This window comes from Papio anubis, chromosome 6 (assembly GCF_008728515.1).
Source record: "Papio anubis isolate 15944 chromosome 6, Panubis1.0, whole genome shotgun sequence".
NCBI classification, from domain to species: Eukaryota; Metazoa; Chordata; class Mammalia; order Primates; family Cercopithecidae; genus Papio; species Papio anubis.
This window is the reverse complement of record NC_044981.1, coordinates 28,825,687-28,843,425: the sequence shown is the minus strand read 5'-3', so window position 1 is coordinate 28,843,425 and position 17,739 is coordinate 28,825,687. Positions and strand designations below refer to the sequence as shown.

The following is a 17,739-nucleotide window of genomic DNA, read 5'->3' as shown; positions in this document are numbered from 1 at the left end:
CCATCTGCCTCAGCCTCCCGAGTAGCTGGGATTACAAGCACCTGCCACCACGCCCAGCTAATTTTTTGTATTTTTAGTAGAGACTGGGTTTCACCATGTTGGCCAGGCTGGTCTTGAACTCCTGACCTCAGGTGATCCGCCTGCCTCAGCCTCCCAAAGTGCTGGGATTACAGGCGTGAGCCACCACCCCAGCTCTCAGCTTCTTCTTTCAAAAACAATTCCCCCATTGCAATTTCATGTAATTTCTATGTGTTCTGACCCAGTGAATTAATGCTAACCTTAAATTTCAATGTGTATATTAATACGTTAAGTGACTTTGTATGACATAATTTTTAACCTACAGATCTCTGGTGGGTTTAGTTTACAAATACTCATTACAAAAATAAGTGAAAACTAGAAATACTATTTTTCCCTATACGCCATCATAGGACTCTCTATTTGACTTTGCAACAATTTAAAAGGAATTTGGGGTTATAAGTTCATTAAAACTTGTGCTCTCCTAGTTAAGCAACTTTAAAATTATTTTTCATTGTTTATTTTTTATTACTCTAATCTTCGCCCTGGTTTCAGAATTTGTGAACCACATATGTGGTAGTATTATGCAACCAGTCCAGTTAGGAATAGTGTTGACTTATTGACTCTCTGGACTTAATGACCAATTAAACTTGAGGGACTCTAGAATCCCTAGGGCTAAAATGAGGACACAGAATTGTGTGAATGGTACTCCCTTAATAAATATTGGTTGGCTTTACTTAAAGGCATAACTTTCTTTCCATGACACTTCCAATGTTGTTGATGTCTATAAAGTCAACTTCTCATTGTAGAAATCCATTAGGAACCTGCTGAGGAGAACCCCTGTCAGTCAAAAATGCCCCAATGACTGAAGACACACTATCTATAATACATTTCCCCCTCCTCATAAGTATTTTTCTCACATGTTCTTGTTGCTGTCCAGGTTTCATGCTAACCTAATTCTTGGTCAGTGGGCAAAAGGTAGTTGATTTAGAATGTCACAAGGATTGAAAATTCAAAAAGTCAGCTGCATTTATTAATCTGTCTTTGAACCAGACTTCCTTTGAAACACAACACAAAGAAAGGCGTGAATATCTCTTGGACATTTAGAAAAAAGGTGAGTGGCGTCTACTACGGTGAATTATATTACCATGAGTGGGAAGGATCTCTCAAGAACATCTCACCTACATCCCTGCCTCTGAGTGACATCATGTTAAATAATCAGAATGCCCAATTTGTTTCCTGAGAACCTTGAAATCAATATCAAGTATTTTCAGTGATTCCAAAAATCCTTCGTATCCTTTCAGCCTTTTGAATGAAGGTTTGCTCATTATATCGCCGTACATAAAAAGAGTCAGTGGGATTTAAGATTTCTTTTGAATCGTGTAGAAAATAAAAATAGGAAAAAAGTTAACATGACAGTGGAATCAACATGTTCTTGTCAAGGGGTAAGTTCAATTTCTGATAATGTAAAAGAGAAATTGGTGCCATATAAAATATGAAGAAAATAAGAGAAATTAACAGTGCCATATAAAATGTGAAGAGAAGAGGATGTGAAAAAATAGGAGTAGAAAATAACAGCTGCTGAACAGGGTCTTCTTTTATTCCATGCCCTTTAGATAACCAGATATCACCTACAATATTGATTTAACTTCCATTTACTGGAAAACTATGTACTCAGTATATCATGCTAGAAACAAAGAAAAAGTGATATATAGATTCAATCATTTGATATTATAATATTATGAAATTATAACAATCACTTGAACCACCAATAGTAAGTTACTTGTTTTCTCATGTACAAGCTGAGATAATGATACAGTATTACTATTAATGACTTATTATTAGTGACTAATATTAATGATACTACTATTGATATCAAGCTCACATTCATTAAATGCTTAGTATGTTTGGGGCAGGGTCCTGAGTTCAGATGTGTATACATTGTCTCACTTGAGCTTCATAATACTCTCTTTTTATCAATTCAGAGATTGTTTTTTAAAGTAGCACAAGGATGTTCATCCATTGCCCAGGATCACACAATCCAGTAATAAAAACCTGGCAGATTCTAGCTCCAGAGGCACTGTACCTAACAGCTAACTTTTAACAGTGATTTTTTTTAATGCTACTAAATAGAAAGACAATGTGATGCTTTCTTCTTGTTTCTATTTGTGTTTCTTCAATAATGAAAAGTTATAATCTTTTATATTTTTACCATCATTTTATGTTGTTTTCTTCCCCAAACTGCTTAGTTATGTCCATTGCTCATTTTTTTTCTATTGGACTTTTGATCTTTTTCTTATTATTATGTAATTATTCTTTGTATTTTAAAATAATAACCATTTTTTCCATAAACATTGTGTATTTTTCTGTCTTGCCATTTATGTTTTATCTTTCTGTGTAGTCTTTTTCTCACATAAAAAAGTTTATTAATGAGTAAAAATTGTATATATTTATAGTGTACAACATGATGTTTTGATATATGTGTACATTATAAAGTGGCTAAATCAAGTTATTTAACGTATGTATTACCTTACATAGTTATCATTTTGTAAATTTACTTCAACATTCAAAAAAGCCTAATGTCATATTCTCTTTTATTTTTCAACCAAAGGTGTATTACTGTTATTTGCCAAGAAATAATGTATATCTATAGCTAAAAAAACATATATAATGGAATAAATTAAAAATATTAAAGTCATCTCTGTTCATTTTCATTTAGACATTCCATTATCAAATTACATTTTATACATCATTGTTTTTACTCTGGAAAAGGTGTCTCATTCTGGTAAGTTGTGTCAATATTTATTTTCTCTTCACTCTTCAGTCTATCAATTTTTATGCTTGCAAATTCAAATGGTGTAAATTATCTCAATGACATTTCATTTAAACATGCAAAGTAGACTGAAGAAGTTAAGTGCACTTAGGTTATATAACTAAATAACTGATGACTTTTACAGACTGAAGAAAATCAACTTGAATATATGACTTTTGGTTTGTTTCTGTTTTAATTTGTGACCACTCTTGTGCTGTATGCAGTCATTCTTTTTGTACTGTGTATTTAGGGGGAAATATGGTATAAAAGAAAGCATGGTCTTTAAATCCTAGGTGTTAGTCTTGACCTCGCTATTAATGAGTGTGCAAATTATTTATTCTTACTGAATCACAGAAGTAATAAAACGTAAACCATGACTGTGAGGGGTTGCAGTTTCTGGCGCATTTTAAGCAAAGCAACATTTATGTTATCAGTTTTACTATTTTAATTAAGGTATTTGCAGATGGGGAGATTACACCTATGGTCATTACTGTATATCACAAGTAACCATAATTTTATTACTAATACCCATGGTAGTTCTTTATGGAAATGGACCTACATGCATGGCATTTAGGAGAAAGACACAACTCAAAAAAATCACATCGAGCTGTTACTGAAAGAAGCAAAATTTCTTTAAATCAATTGCAGATTTAGATTCAACACTTATAACCTCTATATTAGCATTTTCAGTCCAAATTTAAAATAATTGGAATAAAAGTAGTATTTCTTTCTAAACTGTTTATTAAGGTAGGTTAGGAAGTAAGAAGAGGAGAGAACATAAAATGCATTGGGAACTCACAATTTTCCATGTGTTATGCATATGTTACATACTTTATGTTATTTAAATGTAATGATTTCCTTTGAAGTAATTTAAACACTACTGAAAACACAGAAACTACTTTTAAGCTTAAACGTAACCATATTATATTTCAAACGGGCTTTATTCAATTGACTGTAAATTGTGTTTGATGATGAGCTATTTATTAAATTTAATTCCGTTCCAATAAGAGTATTCAATAAACATACATTGATTGCTTTCCTATCTTACATTTTTTTAGGAGTGCGAAATAAGTGAGTCATCATGAATTGGGCAAATGAGAGCTCCCCAAAAGAGTTTATACTACTTGGCTTCTCAGATAGGGCTTGGCTACAAATGCCCCTTTTCTTGGTCCTGTTAATATCATACACAATCACCATATTTGGCAATGTGTCCATCATGATGGTGTGCATTCTGGATCCCAAACTTCATACGCCCATGTATTTCTTTCTCACTAATCTCTCCATCTTAGATCTCTGCTATACCACAACTACAGTCCCTCATATGTTGGTAAATATTGGTTACAACAAAAAGACCATCAGCTATGCTGGCTGTGTGGCCCAACTCATCATCTTCCTGGCCCTAGGTGCTACTGAGTGTCTCCTTCTGGCTGTTATGTCCTTTGACAGATATGTGGCTGTTTGCAGACCCCTCCACTATGTAGTCATCATGAATTATTGGTTCTGCCTAAGGATGGCAGCCTTCTCATGGTTCACTGGTTTCAGCAACTCAGTGCTGCAGTCTTCCTTGACTCTTAACATGCCACGCTGTGGTCACCAGGAAGTGGACCACTTTTTCTGTGAGGTGCCTGTACTTCTCAAGTTGTCATGTGCTGACACAAAGCCTATTGAGGCTGAGCTCTTCTTCTTTAGCGTACTAATTCTTCTAATTCCAGTGACATTGATCCTCATCTCCTATGGCTTCATAGCTCAAGCAGTATTAAAAATCAGGTCAGCAGAAGGACGGCGAAAAGCATTTGGGACATGTGGGTCCCACATGATTGTGGTGTCTCTCTTTTATGGAACAGCCATTTATATGTACCTACAACCTCCTTCATCCACCTCTAAGGACTGGGGAAAGATGGTTTCCCTCTTCTATGGAATCATCACACCCATGTTGAACCCCCTCATCTACAGCCTTAGAAATAAAGATATGAAGGAGGCCTTCAAAAGGGTGATGCCAAGAATCTTTTTCTGTAAGAAATAAGAAGTACTCCATTGTGATGAGAATCTTCTTAGTCTTTCCTTATCTTCAAGGATGGTAATGACCTTTGAACTCATTTTCCTATTTTCCAGGCTCTGGTGATTTCACTGAATTCTATCAACAGTTAGAAAATCCTTCCTCTGTTAGCCGGGCATGGTGGTTCATGCCTGTAATCCCAGTACTTGGTGGGGGCCAAGGTAGGCAGATCACCTGAGGTCGGAGTTCGAGACCAGCCTGGCCAACATGGTGAAACCCCGTCCCTACTAAAAATACAAAAAAATTAGCAAGTCACGGTGATGCGTGCCTGTAATCCCAGATACTCGGGAGACTGGGGCAAGAGAATCACTTGAACCCAGGAGTCAGAAGTTGCAGTGAGCCCAGATCACACGACTGCACTCCAGCCTGGGTGACAGAGTGGGAATCTGTCTCAGGAAAAAAAAAAAAAAGAAAAGAAAGAAAGAAAGAAGGAAAAGTCTTCTTCTGTTTAGGAAGCAATGCTGAACCCATATGACATGTCTTCAAAGTTAGAAACTCTTTTCTTTTCAGAAGTTCCTCCAATGTACTCTGCTCCTTGAGGCAAGTCATGCCAATTTCCTATCAACTTTACAGAGTAGTCAGGAGACTTTGATGGATTGCCTTTCCTCTTGTATACTATTACTCTACAACCATCCTGTCTACGCCTTTAGTTAGGGATTTTAATATCTTTATAATTAAATTACCAGTTATTCCAAGCCAAAAATTATTCCATCAGAATCAAAGTCTTCAAACACTTTGAACCCTCTGATCTCTTGATAAAATTCATCATATGCACCTTTTCAGAACTGTTTTAGGTATGTAATTTGGCTTCAATCTAGCTGGGTTTGTTTTTGTTTTGTTTGAGAATGAATTTCACTCTTGTTGCCAAGGCTGGAGTGCAATGGCACAATCTCGGCTCACTGCAACCTCCACCTCCTGGGTTCAAGTGATTCTCCTGCTTCAGCCTTCCTAGTAGCTGGGATTACAGATGCCCGCCACCACGCCCAGCTAATTTTTTGTATTTTTATTAGAAATGGGGTTTCATCGTGTTGGCTAGGCTGGTCTCGAACTCCTGACCTCAGGTGATCCACCCATCTTGGCCTCCCAAATTGCTGGGATTACAGGCATGAGCCACTGCGCCCAACCATTCTAGCTGGTTTTAAACCTGCTAAGTGTGTGCATCTTAATCCGGAAACCTTAAATGTCAGTTGAGTTTTATTTCAAATTCTATTTTCAATTCATCTGTTTATTCCTCTGGATAGCATTTCTCCTTTCTTCCCCTTTTGTTAAATTTCTTATTTGTCCCAAGTTCTACCTCAGGTATGTGGAATCTTTTCTAAATTATAGAGCTAATTATAGAAATGTTAATGGGAATCATTTTTTCTCATATTGAACTGAATTGGCTTACTCTTTATTTGTGGTAGTCATTCAATAAACGTTTATTGTTCACAAGACAGCAGTAGTCCAGAGAAGAAATATCACAGTTCCTCTGCTGAAGAAGTGTGCTAGTTCCAGAAGGCAACGATCCTTAAACTGAGACATTTGAATGATTGTTTACCATTAGTAATGTAAGGACACAGATGAGGCAACATTTTGGGCAACAGAGAAAGCTTTACAAAACAAAGCATTTCATCATTACAAGCAATTTAGTACAGTTAAACAATACAAAAACATGCAAGATGAGGCTGGCGATGTAATATAATTGTATATTATATATAGTTCTATATCACATATAATTATATATTAGATATAATTATAATATAATTATATATTATATACTTTTAATATAATTATGATACTATAATTATATATTATATAACTATAATTATGATAATATAATTATGTTGTATAATTATATATAATTATATATAAAATATAATTATATAATTTATATATAATTATATAAAATATAATATAATTGTATATTTATTATGATAATATAATTATATATTATATAATTAATTATGATAATATAATTATATGTTGCATAATTATATCTAATATATAATATAATATAATAATATTTAAATGACATTTCAAATAAGTGGAAAAAGAAGAGACTGAAGAAATATCTATTGAGTTTTATTTCAAACTTTATTTCAATTCATTTCTTTATTGCCCTGGATAGCATTTCTCCATTTTCCCTTTTGTCAAATTCCGTATTTGTCCCAACTTCTACCTCAGGCATGTGGAATGTCCTCTTAATTATAGAGCTAATTATAGAAATGTTAATGGGAATCATTTTTCCTATATCGATCGTATCTTGATAAAACACAAAAAAGGAAAGAACACAAAGGGACCCACCTTTTACTTGGACCTCTGTTATTACCCAATCTACCTTTATGCACTTCTCCCAACTCACTACCAATGGAGTTTGGGTTTTTTTCATGTGCATTATATCAGAAAATACTCCCGTGTTTTCTGGTATTTAAAACTTAATTGAAATAGCTGCAAATTTAATTTCACCATGGAAGTATATTAAAATCCATTTAACCACTTTTCTATTGTTGAACATTTACACTCCTTGTTTTGATTATTGTAACTACTACTGCCAATAATTCAGTACGAATCTGTATCTAAATGTCAGTTTATATTCTTGCCTAATGTTTTTCAATTGCTTACTATACATACAGATTTTACTATTTGCTAGGTATTCATTGGTGAATAAAACAGACACAATTCCTCCCCTCACAACCTTTAGAGTCTAGTGGGAGAAAGAAAACAAATAATAATACTAAACATGTAATTACAAGTTGTACTAAGTACTATAAAGTAAAAATGACAAGGTTTCATGAATAAAATGGATGCGTGATTAGTTTAAACCAGGAAAGGGTCAAGGAAAGCTCTTCTAGGAAAGTGTCATTTAGGCTCAGATCTATAAGTGAAGTAGTAAATTCTTCAGAGTAGACAAAACAGCATGTGCTAAGGCCTTAATCTGGCAGGAAGTATCTTAACCACAAGGGTTCTTTTTATTGTCATCTTTTTATTTAATGTAGTTTACTATATTTTACATTTATGACGTATTTTAACATAATTTTTAAAGTCACAAGTATAATACAGAACTTTAAATACCCTTTTCCGGAGTCACCATTCATTTGCATTTGTCTTACTTTTATACATATATAATATACAAATATAGTTTTCATATCTATGAAATTTTTTCCAAACTTTTTATTACTACATACACTTTAGTGTGTAGTTGCTAAGGACATTAACTTACATACATAGCCAGTACAATCATCAAAACTGGAACATTTTACAGTCAGAATAACTATTATGTAATCAATAGTTCATATTCAGATCTTGTTAATTATCTCCAAAATGTTCTTTATATTTTCTCCCATTCAGGAGCCAATCATGATGCAACATTTCAGAAAAGTGTATAAGGATAATTTGTCTTAAAATCGATGCTGTTAACTTTAGTCACTTGACTAACATGGTGTCCCCGAGATCTCATTATGCTTTTTCCTTAGAAATTAATAAGTAATTTGTGGGAGACAGCATAATTATGTAAATATCTTAAACTTTTACCCACCAATTTTAACATCTATTAATAATTCTCCAAACCTAGTATGCCTTATTTATTAGTTAATGTACCATAAGAGTTTTCCCTTTTCCCCCTTCATTTATTCACTTTTTAATATTTTTATCAGTATATACTCATAAATTTCTATTTTGTATCATTATTTTACCTTTTTTTATTATTATAGTTTAAGTTCTGGGGTACATGTGCGGGATATGAAGGTTTGTTACATAGGTATACATGTACCATGGTGGTTTGCTGCACCCATTGACCCGTCACCTACATTAGGTATTTCTCCTAATGCTATCCCTCCCCCAGCCCCCCATTCCCGACAGGCCCCAGTTGTGATGTTCCTCTCCCTGTTCCATGTGTTCTCATTCTTTAAATCCCACTTATGAGTGAGAACATGCGGTGTTTGGTTTTCTGTTCTTGTGTTAGTTTGCTGAAAATGGTGGTTTCCAGCTTGAGGCTTGCTCTGTCGCCCAGACTGGAGTGCAGTGGGAGATCTCAGCTCACTGCAACTTCTGCCTCCCGGGTTCAAGCGATTCTCCTGCCTCAGCCTCCTGAGTAGCTGGGATTACAGGTGCCTGCCACCATGCCCAGCTAATTTTTGTATTTTTAGTAGAGACGGAGTTTCACCATGTTGGCCAGGGGTCTCAAACTCCTAACCTCAGGTGATTCACCCGCCTCGGCCTCCCAAAGTGCTGGGATTATAGGCGTGAGCCACTGCGCCCAGCCCACTATTTTACTTTATTTTGGTACTCAAATTGTCCCAGATGTGACCAATGTAAGCCCTTGAAGCTCTACTAGTGTTTTTAATTCATAGGTTATAGAGACATATTTTTTAATTCTACATTCATGCTTTGCTCAGTAGAGATAGAATATTTTCTTATATTTCAGAGTTACTTATTCTCCGTGGAGCCCTAATTTCAGACTTCCCCAAAGCAGATGAAGTTCCTTAGGTCTTTGCCTAAGAGATCATAGTAATTTTTTAATTTCAGTTTTCTCCACCTCCCTGTATTCTTACTCAATATGACATTTTTTGTGTGGTAGGGTGGTGTATTAGGTAGAATTAGGTCTAACCGTAAGTGATGGAAAACCTAAAGTAACAGTGCCTTTAACAAAACAGAAATTTATCTTTCTCTCTCACTTAAAATCAATCCAGAGGCAAAGATCCATGGCTGCCAAGTTGATTCTGCTGCATACGACTCTCTGGAATCCAGGCATTTGATGGCTCATGAGATAGTGACTCTCATTGTATTGTCCAAGCCAACAACTTTGCTGCAAAGTGGAAGAGACCAAAAAGGAATGGCAAAGTTAACATGCCAACAATTGCTAAAGGAAGGTTTCAGCATTATACACTTCCATGTATGTCCCATTGGCCAAATCTTAGGCACTTGCTCAAGCCTGGCTTCATGGAAGGCTAGAAAGTCATCTTTTTTTTCTGAACCACCACATACCTAGATAAAATTTCTATCGATGCTTAGAAGGAAAGACAGTTATAGTGGAACATCTGATAGTCTCATCCACAGCCCACCCCTTTAGCTTCATAAGGATTCCTACACATTCTCATTCTTTTATATATATATGACATTCATATATATATGACATTCATATATATATGAACTCATTCATATATATATAAAAACAAACATATATACATATATATGTGTGTGTGTGTGTATGTGTGTGTTTGTGTGTATATATATGAATGACACAAAAGAGACAGGCCCAAAAGACACAGCCCTGAAGCCTCATCAAGTTATAGAATAGAGGGTCTCTGAGTGACACATACTTCTGTCTTAGTTCTGGGTATACATGCTCCAGTTATCTGGTGAACTGTAAACTAAAAACCAAACAATTCTACCACATACACCATGCAGTGGCAGAGAGGAAACTGGTTAGTTGCAAAAAAAAAAAAAATTGGAAAATAGAAAAGGCAGATATCATGCTCTACATCAATTATAATGTAGTGATGGACGAGATAACAAAGATTTCCTTTTCCAACAATAGAGTGTGTCTCTCAACTATCCCACAGAGAAGGCACAGAATATTTGGTTGATAATAATACAATGTATCAGGGTTTAAAATTCTGATTGCTAAATATTTGTTTTTAATTTCTCAACCATTTACAAAACATACCCATTCCCTTCCCAATAGTGACCACTCAAAAGTGGTCCTGAGGAGCAGTATTAGATGTCAAGATGGTTACTTCATACTCCAGCATTGTTTAATATATGCACCAATTATCTAATGTAAAATAATGAATAATAATGTAAATACCCCTCTTCATTGATTGCTTTTCATTTTTAGTTGTGCTTCTCTATTTCCATTTGATTCATTAGCAGGATTAACTGTGTAGTAAGAATTTATTATTCGCTTTTCATTTCCACACCAGGTATGAAGACACAGGAAACTAATACAATCAAAAAGGATAATGTTTTAAAATTAAAGCTATAACAGGTAAATATATATACTGCATCCCTACATAAAGCTGAGGGTTACAGAGAATAAGTCAAATGTATTCATTAGCTTCAATAATGAATTGGGTGGTAGTGGATTTACAGAGAAAAGAAATAAAAACAAAGGGTATACATATATCAAATCACACTGTACACCTTGAATATATACAATCTTTATTGTAAATTAAATATTGTTTTAAAAAATAAAGGACCAGAAGCTGAATATAGTTATAGAATGCAGCAAATGATGAAAACAAAAGTGGGAACGAAGAACAAGCCTGAGATGATCAGTGTGAACTTGGCTAGAAGGATTCCAGATTGTTAGATCTGCTGCTAATTGTGACGCATGGGTGAAAAAAGCAATTACTTTAAAAACAAGCCCATGGCCAAAAGTTTTCTGGACCCATATTTTCAAAGTTCTAGATTCCATGATTTTTAATCATGTTTAAATAACATTAATGTATGTTAATATCTTCTTGACACAATGTTTTTATGGTTTAAATAAAATGAGGAACTTTAGTCAATGGTAGGTAAAAAGTCCATACTGTGTTGGGATATTGTGGAAGAAATTACTGAAGACTTCTTTTGTCTGTATGTAGAACTAGGATTATGATGGCTCTATTGTAGCAGAAATCTAAAGAAATAATATCTTGAGGAAACTATAAATAAAAGAAAATTGGATCTTGGCACCCAAAATAATACTCTTAATTTCCCCCTTGTGATCCAAGGAAATTTATAAAATTGTTGAGGCAGATTCAGTTTCCTTGGAGTCTCTCAGTCCTGAGTCCATTATAAATAACAGGTGCCAAAATTTATCATTTCATTTTATTATGGCAAGGAAGTTAGAGGGAAGCATACCCACTAAGGAATTACTATAATGACCCTTACCAAGAAATTTCAACTGTATTATCTGTATGGGGAACAAAGTTTCACAGCTTTATACAGTGAGTGACAACCCTATAAAGTACTTTTTTTTAAGTACCTTTAGAACAAAGTCGTGTCCTGTGCAGAGACATGGATGGAGCTGGAAGCCATTATGCAGGAACAGAAAACCAAGCACTGCATGTTTTCACTCCTGCAGTGATGAGCTGAGCAATGAGAAAACATTGACACAGGGAGGAAAACAACACACAATGGGGCCTGTCCAGGGGTGGAGAGGGGGCAGAACAGCAGGAAAAATAGCTAACTCATGCTGGACTTAATACATAGGTGATAAGTTAATAGGTGCAGCAAACCACCATGGCACACGTTTAACCTATGTAACAAACCTGCACATCCTGCACATATATCCCAGAACTTAAATAAAATACAATAAATTTTTTAGAAGTACCTTCCTTACCTCTAAAGAGTAAGTAGGTTTTCATATCTGAAAATATTTGGGGTGTGCTCTGAGGGAGGGCCCAGGCCACCCACTGTAGCAAGAGGAGCCCTTCAGGACATAGTAAGCACGAATAATGTCTTTCATCTTTGAGTGGATCTACAATGGCTTCAGCAGTGTTCTCCAGTTCCTGGACTCCACAAGAAATTTGGAAAACTTGTATTCTTGGGTTTGGACAATGCAGGCAAAACCACTCTTCTTCACATGCTCAAAGATGACAGATTGGGTCAACATGTTCCAACACTACATCTGACATCAGAAAAGCTAATAATTGCTGGAATGACTTTTACAACTTTTGATCTTGGTGGACACAAGCAACCATGTCAGGTTTGAAAAAATTATCTCCCAGGAATTAATGGGATTGTTTTTCTGGTGAACTCTGTAGATCATTCTGGCCTCAGGGAATCCAAAGTTGAGCTTAATGCTTTAATGACTGATGAAATAATATCCAATGTGCCAATCCTTATCCTGGGTAACAAAATAGACAGAACAATGCAATCAGTGAAGAAAAACTCTTTGAGATATTTGGGCTTTCTGGATAGACCACAGGAAAGAGGAACGTGGCCCTTTAGGAGCTGAACGCTCACCCCATGGAAGTGTTCGTGTGCAGCGTGCTCAAGAGGCAAGGCTAGGGCGAGGGATTCTGCTGGCTCTCCCAATATATTGGCTGATGTTTGGACAGTGAAAATAAGAGTTTTTCTTCTCTGGACTGATCCTATTCACAGCTTCTTCATGGACTTTTCTAATAGAACGAGGAAAGGTCTCCAATCATCTCCAATCATGTCTGGCGTTGAGAAGCCAAGAATCTCCGTCAACTCTCTCATCACCCAGTGGTGAAATGTTCTCTTCTCCACGCTGTTGGGGAGGTAATGCTCCCCCACATGCTGGTGCAGGTCAGTATCCTGGGGCTTGGAAGCTGGCAGGGTTTGCTGAGTGAAGCTGTGCACCATCATGGCGCACCTGAAAAGAAAAACACATCTCATCACTCTGGTTGATTTCAAAAGAAAATGATTCTATTTTTAAAGAAAGTGTTGTTAATATAATTGATACCCCTTCTAACTTTCTGAGTCCAAAATTTACTTAGTCCAGAGTTTTCTATTCTTTTTTTAACTAATGAATGACATTTAGATACTTCATAAAATTATGAGCAGATACACACATTGGAGGCCAGAGCTCATTTGGGTGAACTCACTCCTGCTGAGTTAGCAGGTTGGTGAGAGAAGCTCCACTGAGCTCACCTGTCTCTTTAACTGCCTTGGAGAAGGTGGCATTACCTTCTGAACAGAGAACTAGAAAAGGGGCAGAACCTGGCCTTGTAGTTGTGGCAGGTTCCCACTGTGGTAAGCTAGGGTCATTCCTCATCAAAGAATGTGTAGCAGACTGTTCACTGTTGAGCAGATAATTATAGTATAAGTTATTATTATTATTCTTATTTATAAAGTTATAGACTTCAGCCAGTATTTGCTTTTATACTTTGGTGAAATTTCATTTCCCTCTATAGCACCTTCCGTTTTCATTTTCAGTTATAAAAAGTGACTTTCACCTCACAAAAGAGTTGAGAACATCTCTCATGTTGTCACATACTGCAGGTGTGTCAGTTACTTTTGCATAGATTCTAGCAGAAAATTTTTCTGAATAGGAAGACAGGACAAAGTTAACAGCTTAAGAGCTCTTAATTCCGTGAGTTGAGGACTTAAATGTATTGTAGCACTTGTTTGAATGCAGGAAAAATTTACTCAGTGGGCTTTAAAATTTCCATTTGGAGAAGCTGGTCTCTATTGGATTTTTCCTGAGCTCTTTGTCTCGCATCTTATCTCCTTAGATATCTATGTTGCTGGTGTTTAAAGTAAAGGTTAACATCTGTAGCTTTTCCAGGTGTGTTTGTGTGGGGTTTTTTTTTTATATATGAAATTGCCTTTCTCCATTACAGAAATAAGCTGGGGGAAACACTTAACTCAAAAACTTTCTGTAGAGCTATTCCTTTGGAGGCAGCATCACTTACTGGCAGTAACGACTCAGTATAAAAGCAACAGCATCCCTACCACGGTGATGAAGACTGATTTTATAGCATTCCATTTTCTTAGTGCCACATGTGAAATTGGATTTTTACTATCTTAACCTAAATTCTACTCTAGTAGTAAAAGATCAAAAGATAGGATCTCCTAGGAAAAGACAGGAGATAGGAGATGAAAAGTTGGGAGGCTATCTTTATTCTAATGTGAGGCTAGGGACGATGTGGATAACATATTACTGGGGTGAGAGGGTATAGTTATGTAGTTGGAGTTCTCGGTCTTCAGTACTGACTTGTTGGAAAAGCATACTTTTTCACTGTCAGGTACCGAATGCAGAGGCTCAATAAAGTATATTTCTGGGAAGTGCATTCTTTTGATTTATTAGCAAGCATAGCTAGATTAAGACAAAATTGTTTGGAAGGAGGTTAAAGCCTTAAGTGAACAAATTTAGCTAACAGCGAATGAACTAGATAGTTAATTTGCATGTTTTTTTTTAATTTCCTTTGGTTAAAGGTTCCCCATACATCTCTATTCAGAGACAAGAGAAGTATGATTGCTTCCATGTTGGTTGTCTTATTTTTAGTTTTGGATTTTTTCCCCCTATTTATCCCTAGTCACTTTGTTGTAAGCTGGAAAACTGGGGGTTCTACGTAGGGCAGCTCTTTGTGAAAGTGGTTTATTCCACTGGAGAAAGGAGATTGAAAATCAGTTAGAACCAATGTATTTCTTGCCCCATGGAATACTATTCCTGTAATAAGATAGCTGAAAGAAGCTGCTGTGAGGAGCTCATCTCCAAACACAGGATCAGCGCCTTGTACAGGAATTCTCATGAATTAAGATGTTTCATTCTGTTTTATTAGAGCGCATATATGTCCTATTTCAGAAAAAGTAAAACAGTCATTTACAAAAGAAAATCAATCTGTATCCTAAGCATTTTAATAAAAAGTTAAAGCATAAATAAATAAATAAATAAACAAACAATAAAAAGATTTGGGATCCTTTCAATCAAATAAATAAATAACTATTAAAGATATATGATATGACATAAGGCCACTGAATACAGAAAGAACATTCAATCTTTATCCCCAACTAACATTGAATTTTGATGGAAGAAAAAGATTAATGTTCTTTTTTGTAAGAAAAGAGGGTACCACTAGAAAATATCAACATTGATTTAGGTAACTGCTGTATATGAGTAGAAACGATCTATTTAACTTGATTGATTTCATCTTTTTATACAACTACATGTATGTTGTGATCTCCTTACGAAAACTTGCACACTAAAAAAACTATTTTAAAAAAGGCTACTCTGGGCACACTGCCTATAGGGTAGCCCTGCTCTGCAAGGAGCAGTTTAAAAAAGTATAAATAAATTGACATCTATTAATACTAATACTAATCATTATAATTTAAAATATTGAAACATGTGTTTGAAAAATAATCTATGGTACTGTTTGCATTTGTGGGCATTTCCACTGATTAAAAACATATGTGTACTGGTATTAACATCTAGAAATCATTATCATCAGATTCAAGACAAGTGATCTGAGTAATGTAGGGAAATAAAATGGTAGAAAAAGTAACCCTTCTGAGACTTATGGGAATATAAGGATATGGTTAATATTTGGTACAAAGTGAAGAAAAATTAACTAGAAGATATAGACTTAAAATCAAACAGAGTGCTGTATTTCATGAAAATAACAAACCCAACCTTGAGTATGGAACTTTATAAAGCGTGGTCACACATATGGTGCTAACTAATCTCCACAACAGAGCAAGACAGGTAAGGGAGGTTCTGAATATTTAAACAAGACCTAAAATGTACATGTATTAACAATTGGGAAGTGTACTAAATCTAGATTTTCTAATGTCATATCTTGTTTCTTTTCTACTATGCCAGTATTGTTCAAATTTTTTACCATTACCTGTAGTAAGGAATATATTGCACATCAGAATCCAGGTCATACAAACACATATATAAAAAGAATGATGAAAATAAGTAAAATAAATCAATAAAATAGCATATAACTGTACGATAGATTACAACTCACAGTGTGAAAAGCAATAACACACATCATACTGTGTAACTGCTGATACTTTGATGACCTTGTATCACTTGGCTGTGCAATGAATTGTCTTGTTTTGTAAGTACTGAACATGTTGCAAGGAACCATTTCCTTTCAGCTGTGTACTTCCTTTTATGACAAAAGTTTTATGTTGGCAATCGTCATTCCAGGATTTGGGAAGAAGAGGTAAGGAATAATATTATGTTGTTTCTATGCAAATCAGACTAATCCACATAGAGCTCAATGAGTTCTGAACTCACTTAAATGAGCTCGTAAATTGAAACAGAGTATGACAAGGGTCAGCAGATTTTGGAGGAAAGAAATGAACACATGTGTTAGTTAGCATGGGTAGTTCTTGGGCATTCTTTAAAATTATTCATTTCTCCATTTGATTCATTTTTCTAATATAAGATTAATTATGTTTCTCATTACTTAATCATTATTCTGTAAGAGTATACTATATTGCGTTTCTTGGGTGAGATACAGAGATTTGTTGGTCTTCCTTTTAGAGGCACTAGAAAGGTAACATTTTGGCCTTTAGACATAATTTTTCATGCTTACAAGTGTCAAATCACCAGTGAAGTTACATCGCAGAGAAAACCCCTTCATAACTCAGTTTATTTTGCTTAACTGAATAAGTGGACTATCAGAAAAATTCAATACTAAAGTAAGCCTTTCCTTTCCCTCAAATACACCAACAAGAGCAATGACAGTTAGGAATCTGGGCAATGCAATTACTCCAAAGATCTTCATTCTCTGGGGTTTCTTTGACCACCCCAGCTGGAAATGCTTCTCTTCATAACGGGGCTTGTTGCTTATCTCTGCACACTGCTGGGCGACATCTCAATTATTGTAGTACCCAGGGGATATTTTTGGGGAGCACCAAATGCATCATTTTAGCTGTGATGTCTTTGGATCCTTACATTGCCATCTGCAAACACTTGAGGTACCCCGCTATCATGCGTCAGCAACTCTGTGTCCTCCTAGTGGCCATGGCATGGCTAAGCAGTTTGGCCAACTCTACTTCAGTCATCCCTTGCCGTCCAGCTGCCACTAGGCGGTAACAACAAGGTAGACGACTTTCTGTGTGAGGTTGTCTCACACAGCGATGATCAAGATATTGTGTGTTGAGACCACATTCAATGTATCTATGCTCTCCATTGTGAGGATATTTTAGTCCCTGGTTCTCTAATCAATTATCTTTGTTTACTGTGAATTCATTGTAGCTACTGTGCTGAGGATTCAGTCCTCAGGGGGAAAGAAGGAGGCCTTCAACACATGTGGTTCTCATGATACTGTTGTATCTCTCCTCTATGGGCCAGTAATTAGAATGTATGTACAGCCCTCTGCCAACTCCCAGGACAAAAACAAATTCATGTCCCTGTTCTACAGTTTGGTGACTCCTATGCTTAACCCTTTTATCTACACTTTGAGGA

The 17,739-nt window shown here is 35.6% G+C and overlaps 1 protein-coding gene and 1 pseudogene across 1 annotated transcript; both read left to right on the top strand.

Annotated features, from left to right (window-relative positions):
• The first annotated feature begins 2,416 nt into the window (after nt 1-2,416).
• On the top strand, nt 2,417-5,082 carry LOC101022296 (putative olfactory receptor 2B3). Its single transcript, XM_003897257.4, has one exon. The coding sequence runs from the start codon at nt 3,909-3,911 to the stop codon at nt 4,848-4,850; it is 942 nt and encodes a 313-aa protein (XP_003897306.1). The 5' UTR covers nt 2,417-3,908; the 3' UTR covers nt 4,851-5,082.
• A 5,741-nt stretch (nt 5,083-10,823) lies between these two features.
• LOC108585409 lies at nt 10,824-12,910 on the top strand (annotated as a pseudogene).
• Nucleotides 12,911-17,739: the final 4,829 nt, after the last annotated feature.